Source organism: Mauremys reevesii, linkage group 1 (assembly GCF_016161935.1).
Source record: "Mauremys reevesii isolate NIE-2019 linkage group 1, ASM1616193v1, whole genome shotgun sequence".
Taxonomy (NCBI): Eukaryota; Metazoa; Chordata; order Testudines; family Geoemydidae; genus Mauremys; species Mauremys reevesii.
In genome coordinates this window covers 335875356-335896040 of record NC_052623.1, presented here as the reverse complement: position 1 = coordinate 335896040, position 20685 = coordinate 335875356, and the positions used below count along the sequence as shown (strand labels likewise).

The window sequence follows — 20685 nt, the reverse complement described above, 5'->3', positions numbered from 1 at the left end:
CCAGGCTGGAAGAAGACCCAACCTATGAAATTGACTGCAGCTTATAGTAAGACAGACCCTTTTGTTTTTAAACCTATTAGCTTGTTAAAGTTAGGAATTAGCTTGCATTTTTATCTTTTTATTTCATTTGTAACCAATTCTTACTTTTATGCCTTATCACTTGTACCACTTAAAATCTATCTTTCTGTAGTTAATAAACATATTTTATTGTTTTACATAAACCAGTGTATGCTTGGATTGAAGTGTTTCGGAGTCTCTACTTGAGATAAGAAGGCTGGTGCAGAATCATTTTCCTTTGATAGAATGATGGACTTTCTTTGACCTTGTACTGTCCATGAGGGTACTGAGCAGCACAAGACGCACATTTCTGGAGAGCAAGGCTGGGACTAAGAATATGATGGTGTTACCCTGTACGTAATTCATGAGTGGCTAGTGAGGAGCACTCATACTGCATATCTGGGAGCAAGTTACATACTAGAGGCTGTGTGTGGACAGGACCTGGAGGGGCGTTGTTCACCATCAAAGCTGTGTAAAAGGCATCCCAGACTGGAGAGCTGAGGGGACACAGCTGTTCAACAGTCCAGATGGTACCTTGGGGAATATCACAGGGGACATGAAAATCTTAGTTCCACTGATGACAATATAAGAAATCACTTAGACACGAGCCTCCTTCAAGCAGGCATAGATGCTATATTGTATGTTCAATGTTCTTTATCTTACAAATAGCCTGGGAAAAGAGAAAGCCACAGCTCTCTACTACAGGAAAACAAGACTGTTTATGGATGGTACTGTATTTTCAGTTAATTGCATAGATCACTGAGAAAGGGAAGGGGAAATAAAGATTCAGTTTACTAAGTAGATATGAATGTTTTAGAAGATCAAATTCCAAAAAACGGAATTGAAAGAACTGTAACATCCTAGGAAAATCTTGCTTGCAAATTGTGCTCACAATCTTATAAGGCTGACTTTGGGTAGTATGTGATAAAAAGATGTAACCATATAAAATAAGGATAAATACATGAAAGTGGTCATTTTTCTCACTATGGTATGATATTTGTATGTACTATGTTTCAGCAATAGGACCTGAAAGTTGCATAAATCACCCAAGTTTCTACTGTTTTAGTTCACCAGTCTATTGACTCCAACCCAGCAACAAAATCCTCACTTTGGACTCCATTCTTTCCATAAAAAGACAAAATTTACAACGTGATGTAAGCAGTCTCTGTGCCAAGCCATCTCATGTCCCAGCTCCAGACCTCAGAGTTGGTATTTCTCTATAAATGGAAGGCATTCAGTAGCTGCTAAGTGTAAACTGTATTGGTGATTTATATATGCTATAAAATCAACGTAAACTGAATAAAGAGAAAAATTATACAATGGCTTTGTTTTATAACCAATGTACAATGAGATCTAAAACAAAAAGAACAATTACTTACCTTAAAGTAACTGTGGTTCTTTGAGAGGTGTTGTCCACATGGATTCTGCTCTTGATGTGCATGCATGCCATTCACATGATCTCAGATCTTTTGGCCATGCCTGCACTCTAAACATCCTCCCCAGCCCCACCACATACACACACCTGATGATATAAAAGGCAGACTGACTCAAGTCTCCCACAGTTCCTTCACCAATACAGAATTCCAGAGAAGCAAGACTCCAGAGTATGGGGAAGAAGAGTGGGTCCTGGAATCCATGTGGACAACACCTCTCAAAGAACCTCAGTGACTGTAAGGTAAGTGTCCATACTTTCTTCAAGACATGGGTGCCACTCTTGGGACAGGGCTGACAAGAGAGAAGGAAAGGGGGGACAGTTGCAATGGAATACCAAGCTCAGAGGGCTCACCAAAATGTCGAACATCTCTGTAAATAAAGTGAAATGGGGGGGTGCAGAGCCACTGGTGTGGTTTGATCTGGAATGGACACTTCCAGAGCCAGATGACATCCTGACAAAGTGGAGATCATCTTGTTGACACAATACATAGCTTTGGTGTTCTGTTGTCACTTATGCTGTGAACCCATGGAGAAGATGTAGAATGCTTTGCATGTCAAGCAGATGGATATGTGCTCTAGGATGTTTATGTGACAACAAGCTTCCATCATTCCTGAATCTGGAGGTGACCTAAAGTAGCCCCCATTCCTGAGTGGAGGCATCTCTCACTCAAATTTTGGTAGGAAGAAGTGAAGAGAATGGTACTCTGTTGCATACCTGAAGAGTCTTTACAGCAGGAGAGGACTTCTAATGGGCAACATGTCCAGGCACTGTCTGCTGCATAGATGCATATTTCAATACATTTCCTGTAATGTGCTCTTTGTGCACAGTATGTTACAGGGATACCCTAAGGAAGTCCAGGCAAATCAATTGTTCCTCCATCAGTTACTCTTGATGTTCCTTTGGTAACTTGTTCACAAACTGAGACAACTTATCCCCCTGTTTAAGTAATCATGGAGACGTTGGCCTGCGAATTAGTCACATGGATTTAGAGAGTGGCCAAGGAGGACACCTTACATGCAAAGATATCTAACTTTTTTGAGTCCTTCTCTCTGGTTAAGGATTTGGGGAGTTCCTTGTTGTTTTGACCTTTCCTGAACAGAAGCCACTAAAATCAAACAAGAGGGAATGAAGGTATTAAGATCTCCTGGAGGGGACCTGGTACATCCTGTCAACTTGCTTGGATGTGGCTGGAATACATGTTGGTGTGTACCACAGGTCTTTCACAGGCTCTGACAGTCCCTCATTTATAGGCAAAGCAAACTGGCCAGGTATGAAAGGATACAAGATGTGCAGGAGTTTATGGGTTCTTCTTCCAGTCATATATCCAGGGTCTCTGCCATGTGCTTGACTAGGTCCTTCCTGGGACACCTTAATCCACTGAGGCAGGAATGGAAAGGTTCATGGAAAGGTATCTTCTGGGGAAGATAAGGAGATTGCACCAGGGACAAGATATTCTTCCCTCTGCAGCAGTTGGATCTTTTCTGCCTTTCCAGGATCTGAGGCTGCATCAGCTGACACAGCTGCAATGGCCTATACTGCCTCTTTGGGGAAAGGCACCTAGCTCTGGAGGCAGTTGATTATTCAGTATATTTCATCCAAGGGTGGGGCCATTTTATCTGGAGTGTGCTGCCTCTGAGTGGGAGAGGATAGTACTAGAGATACCCCCTTAACTTCTTGTACTGACAGTTCAGAAATTAGTAGCTTCGATATTACCACTTTCAGCCTCGCTAGGATATATGACTCCAGTACTAGGCCCACAATTATAGTCATTTGGTACCATAAATCATTTGGGTACTATCATAGACAGTGCAGAGTTTACTGGATATGAAGGAACATGGGTCTGAGATGTCCAGTATACAGATGGTAGATACCAAGAACTGAGGCGCTTAGTATCAAGGCTCTAGGTACCGAGGCACCTGGTGCCAAGTTCAGTACCAAGATATGTGTTGGCCGTAGATTTTAGTGGGTCCTCTGGCATTTTTACTAATTGGTATCAGGTACTTGAAGGGGCCTTGTCAGTCTTTTGACCCTTAGGAGACTAAGCCCAAGATGAGCCAAAAGTCTGACTCATGTCTTGACTTACTAAACACTGGAGAAAGTGACCTATGCCTTGGCCCATCCCTGGAGTAGTGGTCCTTTTCCCCCCATCACATGTCATTGACATTGGAATACAGGTAGACAACTGAAGCCTCTTAGAAGGAGGGGTCTGGCTGCTCAGGCTGAAATCTTGGCTCACTGGAGAACTAACTTAGAGGGACCGACCAGTGACGTGGCCTAGCTCTGACCTTCCTCTCAATGTCTGAGGAGGCAAGCATTGAATCTTTGAGGAGGACCGGTTTCATGCAGGCTCCTCTAGCTCACAAGTGCACTTAGAGAAGGAACAATACACGGAGCATTGCTCAGAAATGTGTCCCTCTCCTAGGCTGGGCAAGCACTGGAAGTGCTGCTCACAGGCATCAATCCTTCATCTGAGGGTCAGGTCTTGAATCCTGGAGATTTAGCTTCTGCCATGTTGCTAGCACGCCTATACAGGAGCGGGAGTCTAGCTTAAACTGCAACTAAATATTTATTTTTTTAGCCAATGGGGAATAAGTATCTAACTATATGAAATAATAATAACTACCAAGTACTAAGATTACTAACTACACTAGCACAGTATGCAGAGAAAGCAAACATACTAAACATTCCATTTCACTGCCTTGGGCAGTAAGAAGGAACTGGACCTCCTCTGCTCTTTATGCCCTTGAGTGGGGAAGGAGGGCACAAGGATATCTAGGGTTCAGGCATGGCCCTAACAGACAGTGCAGGCCAAGAGAATCCAGTCTCCCATGCAGGGGGACCAAGAGTAAAATCCATGTGGACAGTCATGCAAAGAGGAACCAAATGTTTGTTGTAGTTTTGATGGACAGGATCTAGAAATTAAGACCAGATCTAGCAAAGGCTTGCAGATGTGACTTCAGTGGGACTACTGCATAAGTCTTTACAGAATCAGATGTTAAAACTGAAAACATGGTTACACTGTGAACTGTATTTATGTTTAAATGAGTGGACAAATGCATGCAAGAAAGAAAACAAGGTGTCCTATAAAAATACATATGTTTATATTTTTGTTGTATATAATTAGTGAATTCTGTACAGCAAAGCCAAACTAAAACTTGCAAATGTGTCAGAGAAGGTCAAAACATTTTCAGCACCAGTTCAAGGGGATCCCTTGATGATAACAGTTTTGCCAGATGTTCAGTTTTAGACCAGACAGTCCATTTGAAAAGGGGATTTGGAAGTGTCCGGTCAGCACAGCCAGTCTGCCCCCCCTCTCTGCCTCAATTTTCCTGCTCCAGCCCCTTACTCCAGGGACTGACCCCCCACCCCACCATGCCCCCACCCCAGCCTCCTACTCTGGGGACTAACCCCCTCCACTCTGCTGTGCCCTGATTGCCCCCACCCTGGCCCCTCACTCTGGGGACCGATTCCCCCCTTCCGCCCCACTGTGCCTCCATTACTTCTCCCCAACCCCTTGCTGCAGGGACCGATGCCCCTCTCCGCCCCACTGTGTCCCAATGAGAGGAAAGTGCAAAGAAAAAAAATCACATTGCTCTTATGGGGTTCCCAAGTAGGGGCAACAGTTAGAGGTTGGCTCATGCCCCAAACTATGAAGGTTCATAGCCTTTTAGATATCCCCTCCACCAGGCTCTCAGAGACATACAATTTCTTGCCACTCCACCAAGATGAACAGAGTAAAATTGTCACTCATCTCCAACATGGCCATATCCCCACATGATGCAAGAGAGTGGAGCATGCATTGAAGATGCAACTGAGAATGTTATTACAGCAATAAACCTAAGAAACTAAAAAATCCAAAAAAATAACCCCCACAATGCATTTCTCTTACTAATCAGATCAGGAACATTTAACACAAGTTTGACTTTTCAGACAATGCACAACTGCATTTTATTAATCCACCTGATTTTTTAACCCAATTTTAAAACAGCTATCCTTATAGAGAACATCACTAGAAATATGTAGAATTGTATTTGTACTACTGTGGAAAATGTACTCACTCTTTTTATAAAGAGTGTTTTATAAATGAATTATGCATCTTGGTGCTCACATTGTGCCCGATGAATACAAAGACTGAGCACGGGGCAGGGTGTTGGAGAAAGAGGTGGACCAGGAGCAGGGCCTCAGGGGAAAGAGCTGGGGCAAGGGGCAGGGCAGGATGTCCAGTTTTCAGCTATTAGAAAGTTGACCACCCTAGATCGCTCCTGGGCCCATAGCCAACATCTGCTGGGTTCCCAGTTATGTACACAAGACAAAGGGTTTTCATTTGGCTGTCACCTGCTTCAGGTGGGGCACCACCTGCAGCACTCTTACCCAGCAACAAGCAGCAAGGCACTGGTAGCAAATCATCACAGTCGTCTTGCATACGGCCTACCTTTCCTCAGGGAGGCCCTGAAAGGCATCTGTCTCTCAAGCAGGCTTCTGCCATGAAGTGAGAGCTAGAGTTCTGCTCTCCTTCCCTGACAGCTGAGCTGGGCTCTCCATCTTTAACCCCTCCCTCCAATCCTGATACCTCTTGCAGATGCAGCAGGGTAGGACTGACTCAGCCCACAGCAGTTCATTAACCCTTTTCTAGTCAGTGTGAGGTTTGTATCCGCATCACACTGGGTTTTACTGGCAAAAAGTGCCACAATCACTAACAGATAATTCAGTCCTTTTCTTTAAACACTGTATCAAATAAAACTCCATCAGTTACACAAATTTTTACCAACCTGTAATACTGCTCTTTCTGGTATATTTGATATCTCATCTGTGACTGTTTCTGAGGTAGAAGAATATTGTACATCATCCTGTTTATCAAAATATTCTTCCTGGTCTCCCTTTACCAAACGCTGAAAAAAATAACACAACAGAAGTATAACTATCCTTATCCAAATTAAAGTGTCATCTTTTCTAATTGAATACGTTCTGAGATATTATAAAAAAGACCCAATTGATATATCAACATTTCTAAATTAAATTAGGTTTTTTAATTCACATAGATTTAAAAATCTACTTAATAAAATAAGAACAATGTATATTACTCCAACAATATCATGATGAAGTTCATGAGGTATTTTACAAATACATGTACTGTGCATTTTAGAGCACCTGTTTTATACTAGTTTGTACATACAGTACAGCAGAAATATAGCTATTTGCTGTGCAAAAGAGAAGTAGAAGGGAAGATGAAAGCAAGAGAAAGAGAAGGAAAATTGGGGAGCGAGATTAGGAAGAAGGGAAGAACAGGTGGGGGAAAATGGCAGTTTTAGATTGTGTCTTTCCCCCATGAGCACAGTTATCCTTCAGACAACAGTTTGTATCTCTCCGGCTTTTTTAAATTATTTCCTATTATAATAACGAAGAGCCTGTCCCTGCAACATGGAAGTGAATGAGAGCGTTGTTGTTGACTTCAAGGGCTAAAGGATCAGGGCCTAAATTGAGCTTTTCCAGTCATTTAGGGCCCCATCCTGCAAAGGCTCCATCCCTGTGCATTCATTCCCCAAATCCATTGAAGGATTAAGGCCACAATGTTTTCAACAGAAAATGATAACTGAAGTGGCAGAATGGACAAAAATTGCAGCTGAAATGGTAACCATGGGCATGGAAGAAGGAGAAGGAGCCTAAATAGTCCAGGTAACCTTAGTAAAAGAAACCAAAAATGAATGCATCAATACATTCAAAATAATCGAGAAAGGAGTGTTTATAATCTTTTCTCTAACATGTTATCTTACCCTTTCAAGAGGAACTACTTTTCATATGGGAAGGATACATTGCTGGATTTTTTTTTAAGAAAAAAAAAAGGAGCTATATTCTAATAATAAGAATCCATAAGCAGCTGTGCATTAGTAGGTTATTTGTGCACTCCTCAATGATAAAAAACCAAGGTTTCCAGCCTCACAATGCAAATGAGACAGTATCCTATGAATGCAAATCCAACTGTGATCTACTGGGATACTGGTCCTAAGTATTCCAGATACTTGTTTACATATACCAAAACAGACCCAATTCACTGTGGGCTGAGGTAAACAGCGACAGAATACGTTGGTAGCAAAGTATGTGAAGAGGGTAAAAAGATTGTTAGCACAAAGTACCTGCAGTTCCTCTTAATGGGGCAGGAGGCTTTAAGGAGCCCAGACTTACCAAAAGTGCGGTCTGAAAAAGGCTCCTGGCTAGGGCAGCCAAGAAGTCAGTTAATGGAGTATCTCACTCCAGGGATTCCCATCAGTGGAGCTCCAATGGAAATTAAAGCTGCCCACAAAGGATTCATACCTTCTATCAATATTAACTAAAGTTGAACAAGACTGTCAAGAATCGAGTTAGCTGACATGACGGTGACCACAACTTGTCAGTGAAGACTGGGACAAATCATGTTCAGCATTGTATCCTGGCTTAATTATGGTTAGCTGATACAATGTCTGAGCATGATTTGTCCTGGTCTACAGTGACTGCTAAGTCATGGTCAGCATCATGTCAGTTCACTCGTATCTTCAGAATCGTGTTCAAACACAATAAAATATTGTAATGCAGACAAACATACTAAAACAGAGACAGAAACACTGTCTATCCCTCTTGAGCTAATGGGTTTTGCTGACATAGAGGGGAGTACTTACACCTCCTTGATTCAGCTTTCCTTAAATTGGCCTATATTTTTTTTTAAAATATTAAGTTACCTTTTAATTGCAGTTGAAAAGTATTCTGTTGATGGAAAATTTCCCTTATGTTTACAATATCACAAACAATGGAAGCACTCAGAATATATTTTTAGAGCGGTGAAAGTCTGAGAAGATAATTTTTAAGAACCATAAAAACTGCAACCCTGCAAAGCAAGTCCAGCATTAAAAGGATTTCATGTTTAACAAATTGTTTGCACAGTGCTTTGAAAATGCAGCGTTACCTAAGTACTAAGTAAGCACAATGGTAGCAGTAGTATAGTAGAATGGCTCATTTTAATTTTATGTACCAAGGCTTGCTTTCCCACAGCAGCTTCAGTTCATGGAGATATATTGTTTAATCATTCAGCATGTTATATTTAAAATTCTATGTAATGTACCTCAAAATATGCTTTTGTTTTTGCGGAACTCTGAGCCTCTGCATGCCACGCCCTTAGGATAATTTTGTGCAAACTGTCATTAAAGATCTTTTGTATCCTCATTGCTGCCACTAGAAAAAAAGTATTTGATTACAAAAGTTATGAAAGCAAGGACCTCATTTCTGAATAAATGTTTCAGTTAAATGCCTTTGATGAAATGCAGTTCTGTATACAACCATCTCTACGGATTTATAACTGTCCACAGCTTTGTTCTTTATAATGAAACAAGCAGCAACAACACTCTCACAGCATATGTACTGGTTCATACAAATACACTACGTTTCCAGACAAAGCGAAAAAGTGTTATATGATCTTATTTTAATAGCTATCTATAGAGGCATGATTAATCTGCAGGTTGGATCTGCCAAAAAACAGTAAATTCATCAATTCTTAAATTCCAGAACAAGTAGCAAGTTTGAAGAGTCCGTCAGAGCGGAGGAAAAAAATGTACGCTGTCCTCAGTGAAATGGAACAGGACATAACTCACTCACTCACTTTACATGTAACATTTTGAGAGCGTGCAGGTTCAAGAATAATAAAGGCAGATTAGTGTTTTCAATATAATTAAAAAATGTAGTCTTAACGTAATCGCTATGAAAGTTTTGTTTTATATTTCCTGTTTTAAATGCTATAGTTCCTTGTCCAGTATGTCTGGTCTGAATTTTCAATTTAAAAGATCTGATTCTTAATAAACTTGACCTAGTTTCAGAATGGAAATGGTTTAAAAAGGACTGTAGAACTACATGTTACTATAAAACTGGTAGATTTTATCTTGTATCATCGTGATTACCCTCCAAAGAATTTTCTTAAAAGCTGTCACTTTCATTTCCAACACAAATTCTTGTATCTTTTAAATTGGGTTTATATGCAGCTTTTTATTTGGTGTCTTTTTCCTTTAAAACTACATATTTTTCAACAGATTTTAAATAAGTTTTATACTTCACATACAGAAGACACTGTACAAATATATGAGCCAAATTCTGTTCTCCAGTTTGAATGGGTACCAACATAAGTTCCACCTGTATCTGAGAGCAGAATTTGGCATTTTATTCCCAACCTTGAAAACTTTAACTCACCCCAATAGTTCTTGCTCACATGAGTAGTCACATTTAACTCAATGGGACTATTTGTTTTAAGTAAAGACTGCAAGAAGAATTCTCAATTGTACATTTTGATATTTTAACTATATCCTAAAAATGTTCACACTAAATTTATGTCACTGTTTTTACACACACAAACTAAATTATCTTGAAAGTGAAAATGAATAAACTGAACAATTTAAAAGACCTTTAAACTATTTACCTGGTCTTTGGGTCACAAGAACTCTTACAAATTAAATGTTTATAAATAATTCAATGACCTTTTAAAAGTCATGCAGAGTTTGACATGGATTTAAAGTATACCAGCTCTGCAACCAGGATTTTGATGTTACTGTTTAAAAACAGATCCTCTATTAAAGCAGTCCTGACACTAGACCTTAGAATTAGATCCCTAAAAATAACAATTTCACGTCTTCTTTTTCATCAAACTCAAAACTCCAAAAATAATTTTATACAAGAAAAAAAATTATTTTCTCTGAAGTGAGACATACAAGATCTATTTTTGTCCTATGAGAACACTGCACCAATACTTACAATAATTTAAAACTCTGTGAATAACTGAGTATGCAACGTTATTAATGAGCTGCATGCACAAAAGAGTTCAAAGACTCACAGCTTCTGTGTTGCTCAAATATTATTAAGCTTATAGTATATAAATTGTATTTTGTTTATGCAAAGCAGCTTGTAAGACTTACATGCTATTTGTTCCTTGCGAAACTGTACCCAAGCTCTCCACTTCTGTACTACTACTCTGGTTATTCTGGTGTCATAATGGGCTGCTGCAACAGCTATCTTCCGCTTTACAAGTGCTCTACTGTTTTTTTGCAACAGACAATATTGCATCCATTCTCTGCAATGTTAAGGCACAGTTAATAATTTTATTAATGTTTCTGACTTGGATGGAATAAAATGCATAAAACTCTGCAACTTAATACAAAGCATTTGGAAGATAAGCTGATGAACATAAACTTAATGGCTCGAACTAAGTCACATGATGGTGGTCATTTTTTCCAATACAATTCTTATGGCTGATATATTTCAATAATAGTTCCGCCAAGCCATACCGTTTTTCATAAAGTTTCTGCCTTCAATTAATATGTTACATCATCAGTTTGTAAAATATCTGACTGATTCTATTCATTACTTGCTCCAGCTAGTATGTGATTATTGAGACCCTGATTCAAGAAAGTATCCGTATTCAAGAAAGGCACGTAAGCACATGAAAGCAACGGAACTTAAACACATGCTTAATGTTAAGCCTGTGTATAAGCAATTTCTCAAATAGTGATGGATTTAAGAAGGGACGGCCGTAGACTAGCTGCCAGCAACTGGCACACTAGGCAAACCATGCAATCAGCGCCCCCCCACCCTTGGGGCAGCATTTTGCCAGCAGAGCGGCAGCCGGCTCTGGCGGACCTTCCGCAGTCATGCCTGCGGGAGGTCCACCGGAGCCGTGGCTTCGGAGGACCTCCCGCAGGCATGACTGCGGAGGGTTCGCTGGTCCCGCGGCTCGGGTGGACCTCCCGCAGATGTGCCTGCGGAAGCTCCACCGGAGCCGCGGGACCAGCGGAACCTCCGCAGGCACATCTGCCAGAGGTCCCCCGGAGCCGCGGGACCGGCACCGCCAGAGCGTGCCCCGCGGCACGCCGCCCTGCTTGGGGCGGCGGGATTCCTAGAGCCGCCCCTGCCCATGGGCAGATATAGGCTGAGGTTTTTGGCAAACTGGGAAACATTTTGCCCCTTTTTTCCTTTGAATGTTTTTTACAAGTTTTTTTTAAAACAGAGGCTTAATTATTCAGTTTGTCCATCCCTCTGTCCAACCAATGATTCTGAGATCAGATAAAATAGAGACACAAAATTTTCAGAATAGATTTGTAGACGACAGCTAGATGATATTTCAGTCCGATTTCAAATAAAAATGCATTACAAATGTTAATTATAGATTTTATTATTACAAATCCAAAATCATCCATTGCGCTATCCTGCTTTAACTTCCATTACACCACATCCAATATAGAAAAAAATTTAAAAACTCTTCAATGAACTTTAACCTGTATTTACAAAACACTCCGAATAAAACACACTCTGTGCTCTTAAAACATGACTTTTCTTGCTTTAAGTTTTGAAAATTCAGTCACTAGTTCTTTTAGATCCAGTTTTCCAGCTATTTCACGCTCTATTGACCTTGTTGAAAGTCCAACAAGTCTCTTTTGCACCACTGTTGAACGCAGATATGTTTTTATCAATTTTAACTTTGAGAAGCTATATTCCTCACTAGCTACGGAAACTGGAAAGGTTAAAAGACTGCATAGAGCTATAAAAATGTTTGGAAAACTGTCTGTGAGTTTATTTTCACAAACAAACTTCAGTACTTCTTCAGGAGTGGAAGGTTTCTTAAATCGTCTTGAAAAAGCCTGAAGCTCACTACACAAATCTGTAGCATCAATGTCTTTTGAATTTTCTTGAGTCAATGCTGACTCCAGTTTTATACAAAATTATCTTATCTGTTTTGCTGTTTTCTTTTGCAAGCTGTGGATATCATACAGAGAGCCAAATACTGACTCTAGCTGCTGCATCTGTTGAAATCTTTCATCAACCGAGTGTATAGCAGTATCAAGGACTGCAAAGCAGAAATTCACTTTGAACCTTTGTTTTGGGTTCTGAATGGGTGTGTCTCGTCCTTCATATGAAAACTGCTATTTCTTTTGCCGAATGCGAACTGGCTCTGGTTCAAATTCTGTTGGAAACTCTATTGCTTCAGCAAGCTTGAGAGAATCTACCAGTGTTCTTTCGAACCCTTCATCACTTCTGAATTCCTCCAGAATATTTTTAGTTTGCTGCAGTTTTTGAATAGCAGAAAGTATGTTCAAGTTCTTTTCCAGAAGTTGCTTACTAGTGAGGTTAATCTCGAAAAGGCTATTATACCACAAAATGAGTGAAGTCACAAATTTGAACTTGGAAAGGCCATTTGCAAGAGCTTCTGCATCTGAATGTGCCGTATTGCCAGATGATCCAGTAAAGGTAGTATCATCAGAAATTTCAATTAGGGTATCATAAATGTTTCCAAGTTCATAGTGAAGAGGCTTCAAGACATCAGTGAGACTCTCCTGTCTTGTCTGACTAAGTGGTTTCACAGTTAGAGAATTCACATGGCGAGTCAGAATCTCCCAACGGCATGTTGAGCCTGAGAAAAACACAAACACGTTGCACCAGGTCAAAGAAACTGCTTGCCTCCAAACAGCATCTAGCAGCATCACTGACAACCAAATTCAGAGAATGCGCACTGCAAGGAACGAAAAAGGCCCTACGATTAATTTCCATCATTCTCCTTTGCACACCATTGCCTTTACCCTTCATATTACTCCGATTATCATAGCCTTGGCCATGTAAGTTTTCAACAGATAATGACATTGTTTCAAGCTCTTGTAGAATAGTTTCAGTCATAAATGTTCCAGTCATCTCCTTCAGTGGTATGAAACCCCCAAAATGTTCCTTTATGAGCATTTCAACATTATCTTCATCTGCAGACTTTTCCATAACCACAAAATGAATGATCATTTGTTCAACATGACTCACATCTGGTGTACAGTCCAGTATTATTGAAAAGTATTTTGCAGAATGGGCAACTTCTACAATTTTCTTTTTAATGGCATTTGCTAGGATTTAAATCAGTTCATCCTGCATATTTTTTCCTAAGTAATGAACCTGTGTTTCATAATCAGTTATTTTATGTAGATGCTCCTTCATGACTGGATCAAACAAAGCTAGGTATTCAACAAATTTTTAAAAGTTTCCATTACCTGGAGTGTAAAATTTTTCATCTCTACCGCGGCCACAGAATGCTAAATTTTGCCCCCTGAGAACTCTCACTAAAGCAATCAGATGCTCTAATATTTGTTGCCAATATTTTTCTCTTTCCTTGATCACACATAAATTTTCTTCAATAGTTTTTCCTTTTTTCAATCATAATTCAAGTTCTTTCCAATTTTGAAAACATTCCAAATGTTCTGTACTTTTCATGTGAAGAGAGAATTGAAGATATGTTTTTCCAGTCCTTCAAACCATTTTCAGTAAGTGATGTACCAATTGCTTGATTTCTAAACAACTTGCAGCAAAAGCAAAACACAGAGTCCTTTGACAGTGAATACTCTAACCAGTTTCAATGAATTTCTTTCCCTTTAATGAGTTTCCTCTTGTAATGCTGAGCAGAGACTTTTCTTTTACTTCCATCCTTAGAGAAGGGAAATTCATTAACTTGTTTGGGTCCATGTTCCACGAGAATTTGCCGCACACTGTCATCACATCTGGGCCATGAAGTTGGGTCCCCATACTGTAACTTGTTTGTAACTTCCTCATCCTTTCTTCCTTCTACTTCATTTACTTCAATTTCTGCATTTGTCTCTGAAGGTGAATACATTTTCTCCACTTCAATATCAGTCTGATGCTGTGAGCTGCCTTCATCTAGAAGTAAGTTTTCATCATCTGGAGTTTCCAAACTGCTTTTTTGTGGATGTGAGCTACCCTCATCTCGAAATAACATACCTTCATCTTGATGTTCCAACCTGCTTCCATGCAGATGTGAGCTAACCTCCTCTCCAAGTAAAATTCCTTCATCTGGATGCTGTGAACTGCTTCCATGTTTATTTGGATTAAAGAGAAGATATTTCACGAAGGATCCCTGCTGTTTTGCTTGGTCCTTTTCCTTCTCAGCCTTTCGTTTATGATACTTCGCTCCTGAGGATTTTTTTTCCCTCTTTCTGCCAAGGGGCATTTGAATATTGTTATGTACTGTGCTCCCGACGGCAAGCATTTTATAGCCTTAAGGATGGCTGACACACCACATGACTGGCGATTTAAACCACATTGCAGCCATCCCAACACATCTTTTCACTGCTTAAAGGTTCAGATTAGTAACATACACTCACTTATCTATTAAAATAGTTACTTACAGCGTTTACACGGAAACAAAATGACCTTTTTCGATGTTATAACCCGACACTGGTTGTTTGGAAAGAAATCCCCTTCCTCACGGTTACCCATTTGGAGTGTGACGTCATCACTTTCATAGTCTATTAAGCGTTAATGCTGTTACTTTTCTTTTATGGACCTTATTTATTACATGTGAACCAGTTATAACACAGAAAAGTTCATAATTATAAAGCCCAATAATAATGCTAAGGTTTAATAATGCTTAAAGATACCCACATTTTGGATTTATAATACTGAAAGACGTTATTCTTTATTCTTTGGCACCAAGAAACACAATTTTCCACAGTATTCGCTTGATTCTTAATCATCTACCTGTGATGTGTGTTAAAATGACCATTTGACCTGTATCAGCTCGCAGTCTCTCTGCTCTACATGAATTTCCGGCTATGCCACCTTGATGTATGTTTGAGTTAGGTGTCACTAGCATTGCAGCTCTTGCCACTGGCGGATGTGTTTCATTGTGGCTGAGTTACTGCTTATCAAAATTGCAGAGTGGGTCACCTTGACCCTACGTTGCAAATTGAAAAAAAAAATCACTAAAATATTATTGATTTTTGCTGTACATAAAAGATTTGACATATTAATAAATTCTCAGAAATGTAGAGAAATTAATTATAATTAATATTCCCTCCATACGCACACAGGAGTTGAAATGATAACATCTTCATTATTTTATTTGTATTTTTTTCCTCTTTTTCAATTTTTTTTCTTTTTTTTTTTTAATATGATTTTTTTAGTCAAATTTGGCGCCCCATTTAACTTGGCATCCTGGCGACCGCCTAGTTGGCTTATATAGACAGGCTGCCCCTAGATTTAAGAACATGCTTAAGTTCTTTCCTGAACTGGGGTTTTAAAATGTTATTTAAGTTTCTTTGGCAATGTGAATAAAAACTAAAATGAAAGAAGAATATAAATCAACATTTAAATCTAAACCATTTTATCCTTCCACAAAAATACATTAAACATTGTTCTTGCTCTCTTAAGTGACGCAGAAGTATTCAGAGCCCAAAGAGAAATATTTTCTCAAAGAATCACACATTGTTTATTAATTATAGTACAGTATTTTTCTTTGAAAGAGTAATACGAAAGATAGCGACTGAAATGAGGCTTTATGAAAGCACTTTTATTTGCCAACAAATCTCCAATTTGGACGCAAAATGTAATTTAATTGAATATAGCTGAGAGCTACTGTAAATGTAACATCTTATGGTTCTAATCCAACTCCCATTGTAAAGTCAATAACAGTGAAACCTGAAATAATGGAGGAGTCTTATGATTTTTACTAAGATTTTTAACCATTTTGACTATCATGGTTATATATCAGACACGTGCACTATTCTCCACTCAAGAAGTAATAGCTTTTTCTGGACCTCTAGCCTTATCTCCCCTAAATGTTAGTTCCAATGGAAAACTGTTGGACCTTTGAAATTCATGGCCACAATGAAGTGATTTTTGATTAACGATTAATTCATTCAGAATGCATGTAAGTATTTATATAGAGAGAGAAAAACTGAAGCACAGAGAGAATGAGTGAATTGCCCAAAGTCACAAAGTTAATCTGAATAAGAGCCAGAAAGAGAACCCAGATCCTTGACTCTCAGTCCTGTACTTTAACCCTACCCCAAAATATCCTTTCTCCATTGGGATTTTAGTACTCTGGCAAGATTAATCTGTATGAGAGGCAATACAGGGAAGGCCTGGTCCAAAACCCACTGAAGTCAAAAGACTTCCACTGATTTCAATAAACTTTGGATTGGGCCTGGAATTTACAGACACTCTGAGCTCACTACATTATGAATACAAAATAACATTGCTAAAAGAAAGCAAAACCGAATAATCTAATTTGGTCATCTATCCTCATTCTGTTTGTGATGCTGGCAGTCCAGGTGCCAGATCATGCCAAGACCCCAGGCCTCACTGATCATTGACAAATGCATAACTGGAAACCAGTCTGGTTTACCTGTGGGTTACTATAGTTAAAACAGATGTTAGTGTTATAAAAATGCGTTTAATGCTCAGACTTTATGAAATGCTTATAGAATGCTGCATGCATGAATCCTACTTATATCTGCTAAAAGGTAATACTGAAGTGTTTGCTCTATAACTGTAAAATGCTTGTTCTAAAACTATGTAACTCACCAACCAGGAAAAAAATTTCAAATAATGCAAAATCCTGGATTCCTGCAGAAGATGTTCTCTCCCACCCATCAGCAAGGACTATGGAATCTACATGAGTCAGTGCGGAACAAAAACTTTGTTGATTGCTCCTCCCACCCAACCATGAAGAGGTTACGTGCAGAAGCGCTCGGCCCATCAGCCTGCACTCTAGAGAAGTGGGGATAAAAATCCCTGACCAGAAGGCATTAGGGTCTCTTTATGCTGTCTGGTCTCTGAGGGGCAAAGATTCCTAAATATAAACAAGAGATCCCCAGGCTGCTTGGCTTGAGTTAGCCCCAAAGGACATAAAATCTTGCTTATTATAGAAGCTTCTATTCCCTTTTGAATTTAAGATTGTATCTCACATGTGCGTGCATGCTTAAATGCTTTAGCCTTTTAAATAACTCTCATTTCTTTTTCCTAGTTAATAAACTTCTAGTTAGTTTTTTACAGGACTGCCTACAAGTATTATCTCTGGCATGAGATCTATGGTGCAAATTGACCTGGAATAAGTGACTGGTCCTTTGGGACTGGGAGTAATCTGAATATTTTGTGATCTTTGATGTAAAGTGACCATCTGTCACAGAGACGAGCTTGTCTGGGTAGCAAGGCAGATCAGAATGCCCAAGGGGTCTGTGATTCTATGTTAAGGCGTATAGTGCCTAAGGAGTTTACAATTGTTTCTTCGTTGGTGAAATCTAAGTATACAACTCGCAATAACACTAAATATTCTAGACAAAGCGGATTTTTTCCTAAAAATTCAGTATTCTTCATGTACAGTACATATACTTACTGAAAGTACACTTTCTTTAAGTTTTTGCTGTAAAAGTTCCATGCTTTGCCACATAACTCGTCAGTCATCTAAACAAATAATGTATTATATTAATACACAAATTAAAAAATGGTGTTGCATAGTGAATGCTTAAAAAGTAGCCAAAAATACTGGCAGTTTTATTTTCCATATTGATCAATGCAAATTAAATGGTACAGTTCAAAGAAATTCATGTTCAGATACAATTTTCTGTCTATGACATTTTTCTCTGTATCTTTCTTCCCCTATCAACTTCTTTCAGTATAAACCTGCTTTTACAGGCATAAAATCTGAAGGCAAAAACTAAATATAGAACTGAACTGTACATATGAAGAAGGCATTAATCTAGCTCAATGTCAGCATTTCTTCCCCAAAATTCACTGTTTTACTGATAAAATATATTTAATTGCTAGAAACATTCTATCTTTTCTTTTAAATTCTTCTCTTTTACTTTGTGGTTTGCTAGAATTTAATAACCTTATTAGGGCTGTCGAGTAAGTAAAAAAAATAATCATGATTAATTATGATGTTAAACAATCATAGAATACCATTTATTTAATTTTTTTGATGTTTTCTACATTTTCAAATATATAGATTTAAATTACAACACAGAAGGCAAAGTATACAGTGCTCACTTTATATTTATTATTGATATTTACATGGATCTATTTAAAATGCACTCTTCCAAAATCTTGGGTACATGTAAAGATTTTTTCTGTAATTTCATAAATTATACAGGACCACTGCCCAATTCTAAGAAACCTTCTTCATCTCCTTTGCCAATTACCTTTATGTTCTTATTTAGTAGAATCAATCAAACCAAATAATACACAGAACATCATGAAACTGAAACTGGGTCCAGATGCACTTGGAAAGATTGTACCATAGAAGTTCATTACATTAGTAATTCTGTCCAATTTTGATAAAGACGCTACTATTTTTGGCAATCTACCATATGCGTAGACAAAATGCCAATATGAAGATGTACATTTTGGAAGATCATAAAACTAACAATAGAAACAAATGGAAGGTACCACCATTCCTTCACATAAACTACAACAGAAATGGCAGAATCATGAAATAAACTTGACGGAAAAATTAAACCCTTCTGTATTGAAAGATTTTTTTAAAGTATAGATTCAGTGCAATTGCTCAATGATTGTTACCAGCTGTTCATCATTTAGTCCAAAAAGGATGTGCAAATAAGTTTCTGAAATCCTCTTTAATTTTGGCCTTAAGGATGAATCAATACATGCATCCCTGCAAAACAAATAAACAAAAAAGTAAATTATGTAAGCCACATTAGTAACACTGAAGGAAAATTAATTTCTCTACAGCTAACTGATTATTTAATACCCTCACTACCTTCATTCCAACTCTGTTAATGTGCCAAAGCTTTAAAATTATGTTCGCCTACTATATGAAAACAGATTAAGTTCGGTGCTATGTTCATAGACTCATAGACTCAGAGACTTTAAGGTCAGAAGGGACCATTATGATCATCTAGTCTGACCTCCTGCACAATGCAGGCCACACAATCTCACCCATCCACTTCTATAACAAATCCCTAACCTACGTCTGAGTTACTGAAGTCCTCAGAGATACACTTGGGTCATTTGGGGTCAAAATTTAACCTACCTTTAAAAAGATATAACCTAATGGAAAATGCTCAAGTTACAAAATATTTTTCCATTCTTAATGCTGATTTTTTTCCAAACAGTCACTATTTATGTATGACTTATAGACCTTCATGCAATGTTTTCTGCTTACGCAGAGTAGTCTGTGAGCATGCATAGGAAGTAAAAGTAATTTAAAAAAACGTAATCCCATAACCAAATGAATAAAACATAGCCATGTTGATTTATACTTCCATGAGAAACACGGGGAAAAAATGTTTGTCAGAGGATAAAAACAATAGAAAAAGAAATTCTATTTTCAACCTTTTAAGAAGATGTTAAAAATAATGGAAAGTAAACACAGAAGACCCCATAATTATGGACCAAACTGTTACATTTAGCTTCCAGTGAACACTAGGAGTATGCAGAGTCCTATAACCCCACAAAGCAGTGGTCCCCAAACTGTGGGGGGTGCCCTCCAGGGGAGAATGGAGGAACATTTGGGAGGGTGCAGTGGGGACCGGGCCAATCCACACATGGAGTGGGGAGAAAGCGCCATCCAGCCCCACTCTGCCACCTGCTCCACTCTGACCCTGCCTCCAGCCCCAGCCACAGGTCTGGCACCGGCCTCGGCCACTGGCTCCTGACCCTATTCCCAGCTGTGGCTCCATACCTGGCTGCAGTTCTGGCCCCAAACACAGGCCCACTCTCGGACGCAGCCCCCGGCCCTTACCATGGTCGGGCAAGGGGGGGCGTAAACCAGGTAAGGGGGGGCAGACAAAAAAGTTTGGGGACCACTGTCATAGCATGCTCCAGGAGGGGGTTTAGTATGCAGAGAGACTGCACAAACTGCACCATACCAATGGATGGCGCTATCTGCTCTATAGGTCAACTGGTCCATTCCATGGACTGGTACAGAGGGAGGTAGGGACATGGCCCCATCTCCTCCTCACCTCTCATCCCTTCAGAGTAAGGTGGGACCCTGATGGCATAGGGAAGCAGCAACTATTCCATGTGCTACTCCTGAGGGCATTCTGTGCCAAAAAATTAAAAATTCTACACATAATATTTTAAAATTCTCCAAGTTCTATTTGTCAATAAATAAATGCAGAGGCTCCAGCATGGCAGTGGGGAGAACAAGCCACTGGCTGCATCCTGCAGTCCCCCCACCCCAGGACATGGACTCAGCGGTGAGGCTGCACCAGACCCTGACACAGCACAAGGCCTGGTCCTGCCCCAAAAACACCCTGGGGCCCTGCCCCTCTGTGCCAGGTGCACTAGATGTGGGGCAGCCAGGCTCAACCAGGCAGGATCCAAGTGTGAAGGGGCTCAATGTGGGAGCATCCAAGCGTGAGGTGAGAGGGTTCTGCCTGGGACAATCTGGGTGCAGG

At 39.4% G+C, this 20685-nt stretch overlaps 1 protein-coding gene across 6 annotated transcripts in view; it reads right to left on the bottom strand.

Moving 5' to 3' along the window:
- Nucleotides 1-20685, bottom strand: part of FBXL13 (F-box and leucine rich repeat protein 13) — a 168011-nt gene that overhangs the window by 133826 nt on the left and 13500 nt on the right. For all 6 annotated transcript variants that reach the window (XM_039517650.1, XM_039517651.1, XM_039517673.1 and 3 more), the window contains 5 exons: nucleotides 18845-18938; nucleotides 17661-17728; nucleotides 10417-10571; nucleotides 8583-8692; nucleotides 6262-6381 (listed from right to left, as the gene is read on the bottom strand). In XM_039517650.1, the coding sequence (XP_039373584.1) occupies nucleotides 6262-6381; nucleotides 8583-8692; nucleotides 10417-10571; nucleotides 17661-17728; nucleotides 18845-18938 (547 nt within the window). The remainder of the gene's footprint in view (nucleotides 1-6261; nucleotides 6382-8582; nucleotides 8693-10416; nucleotides 10572-17660; nucleotides 17729-18844; nucleotides 18939-20685) is intronic.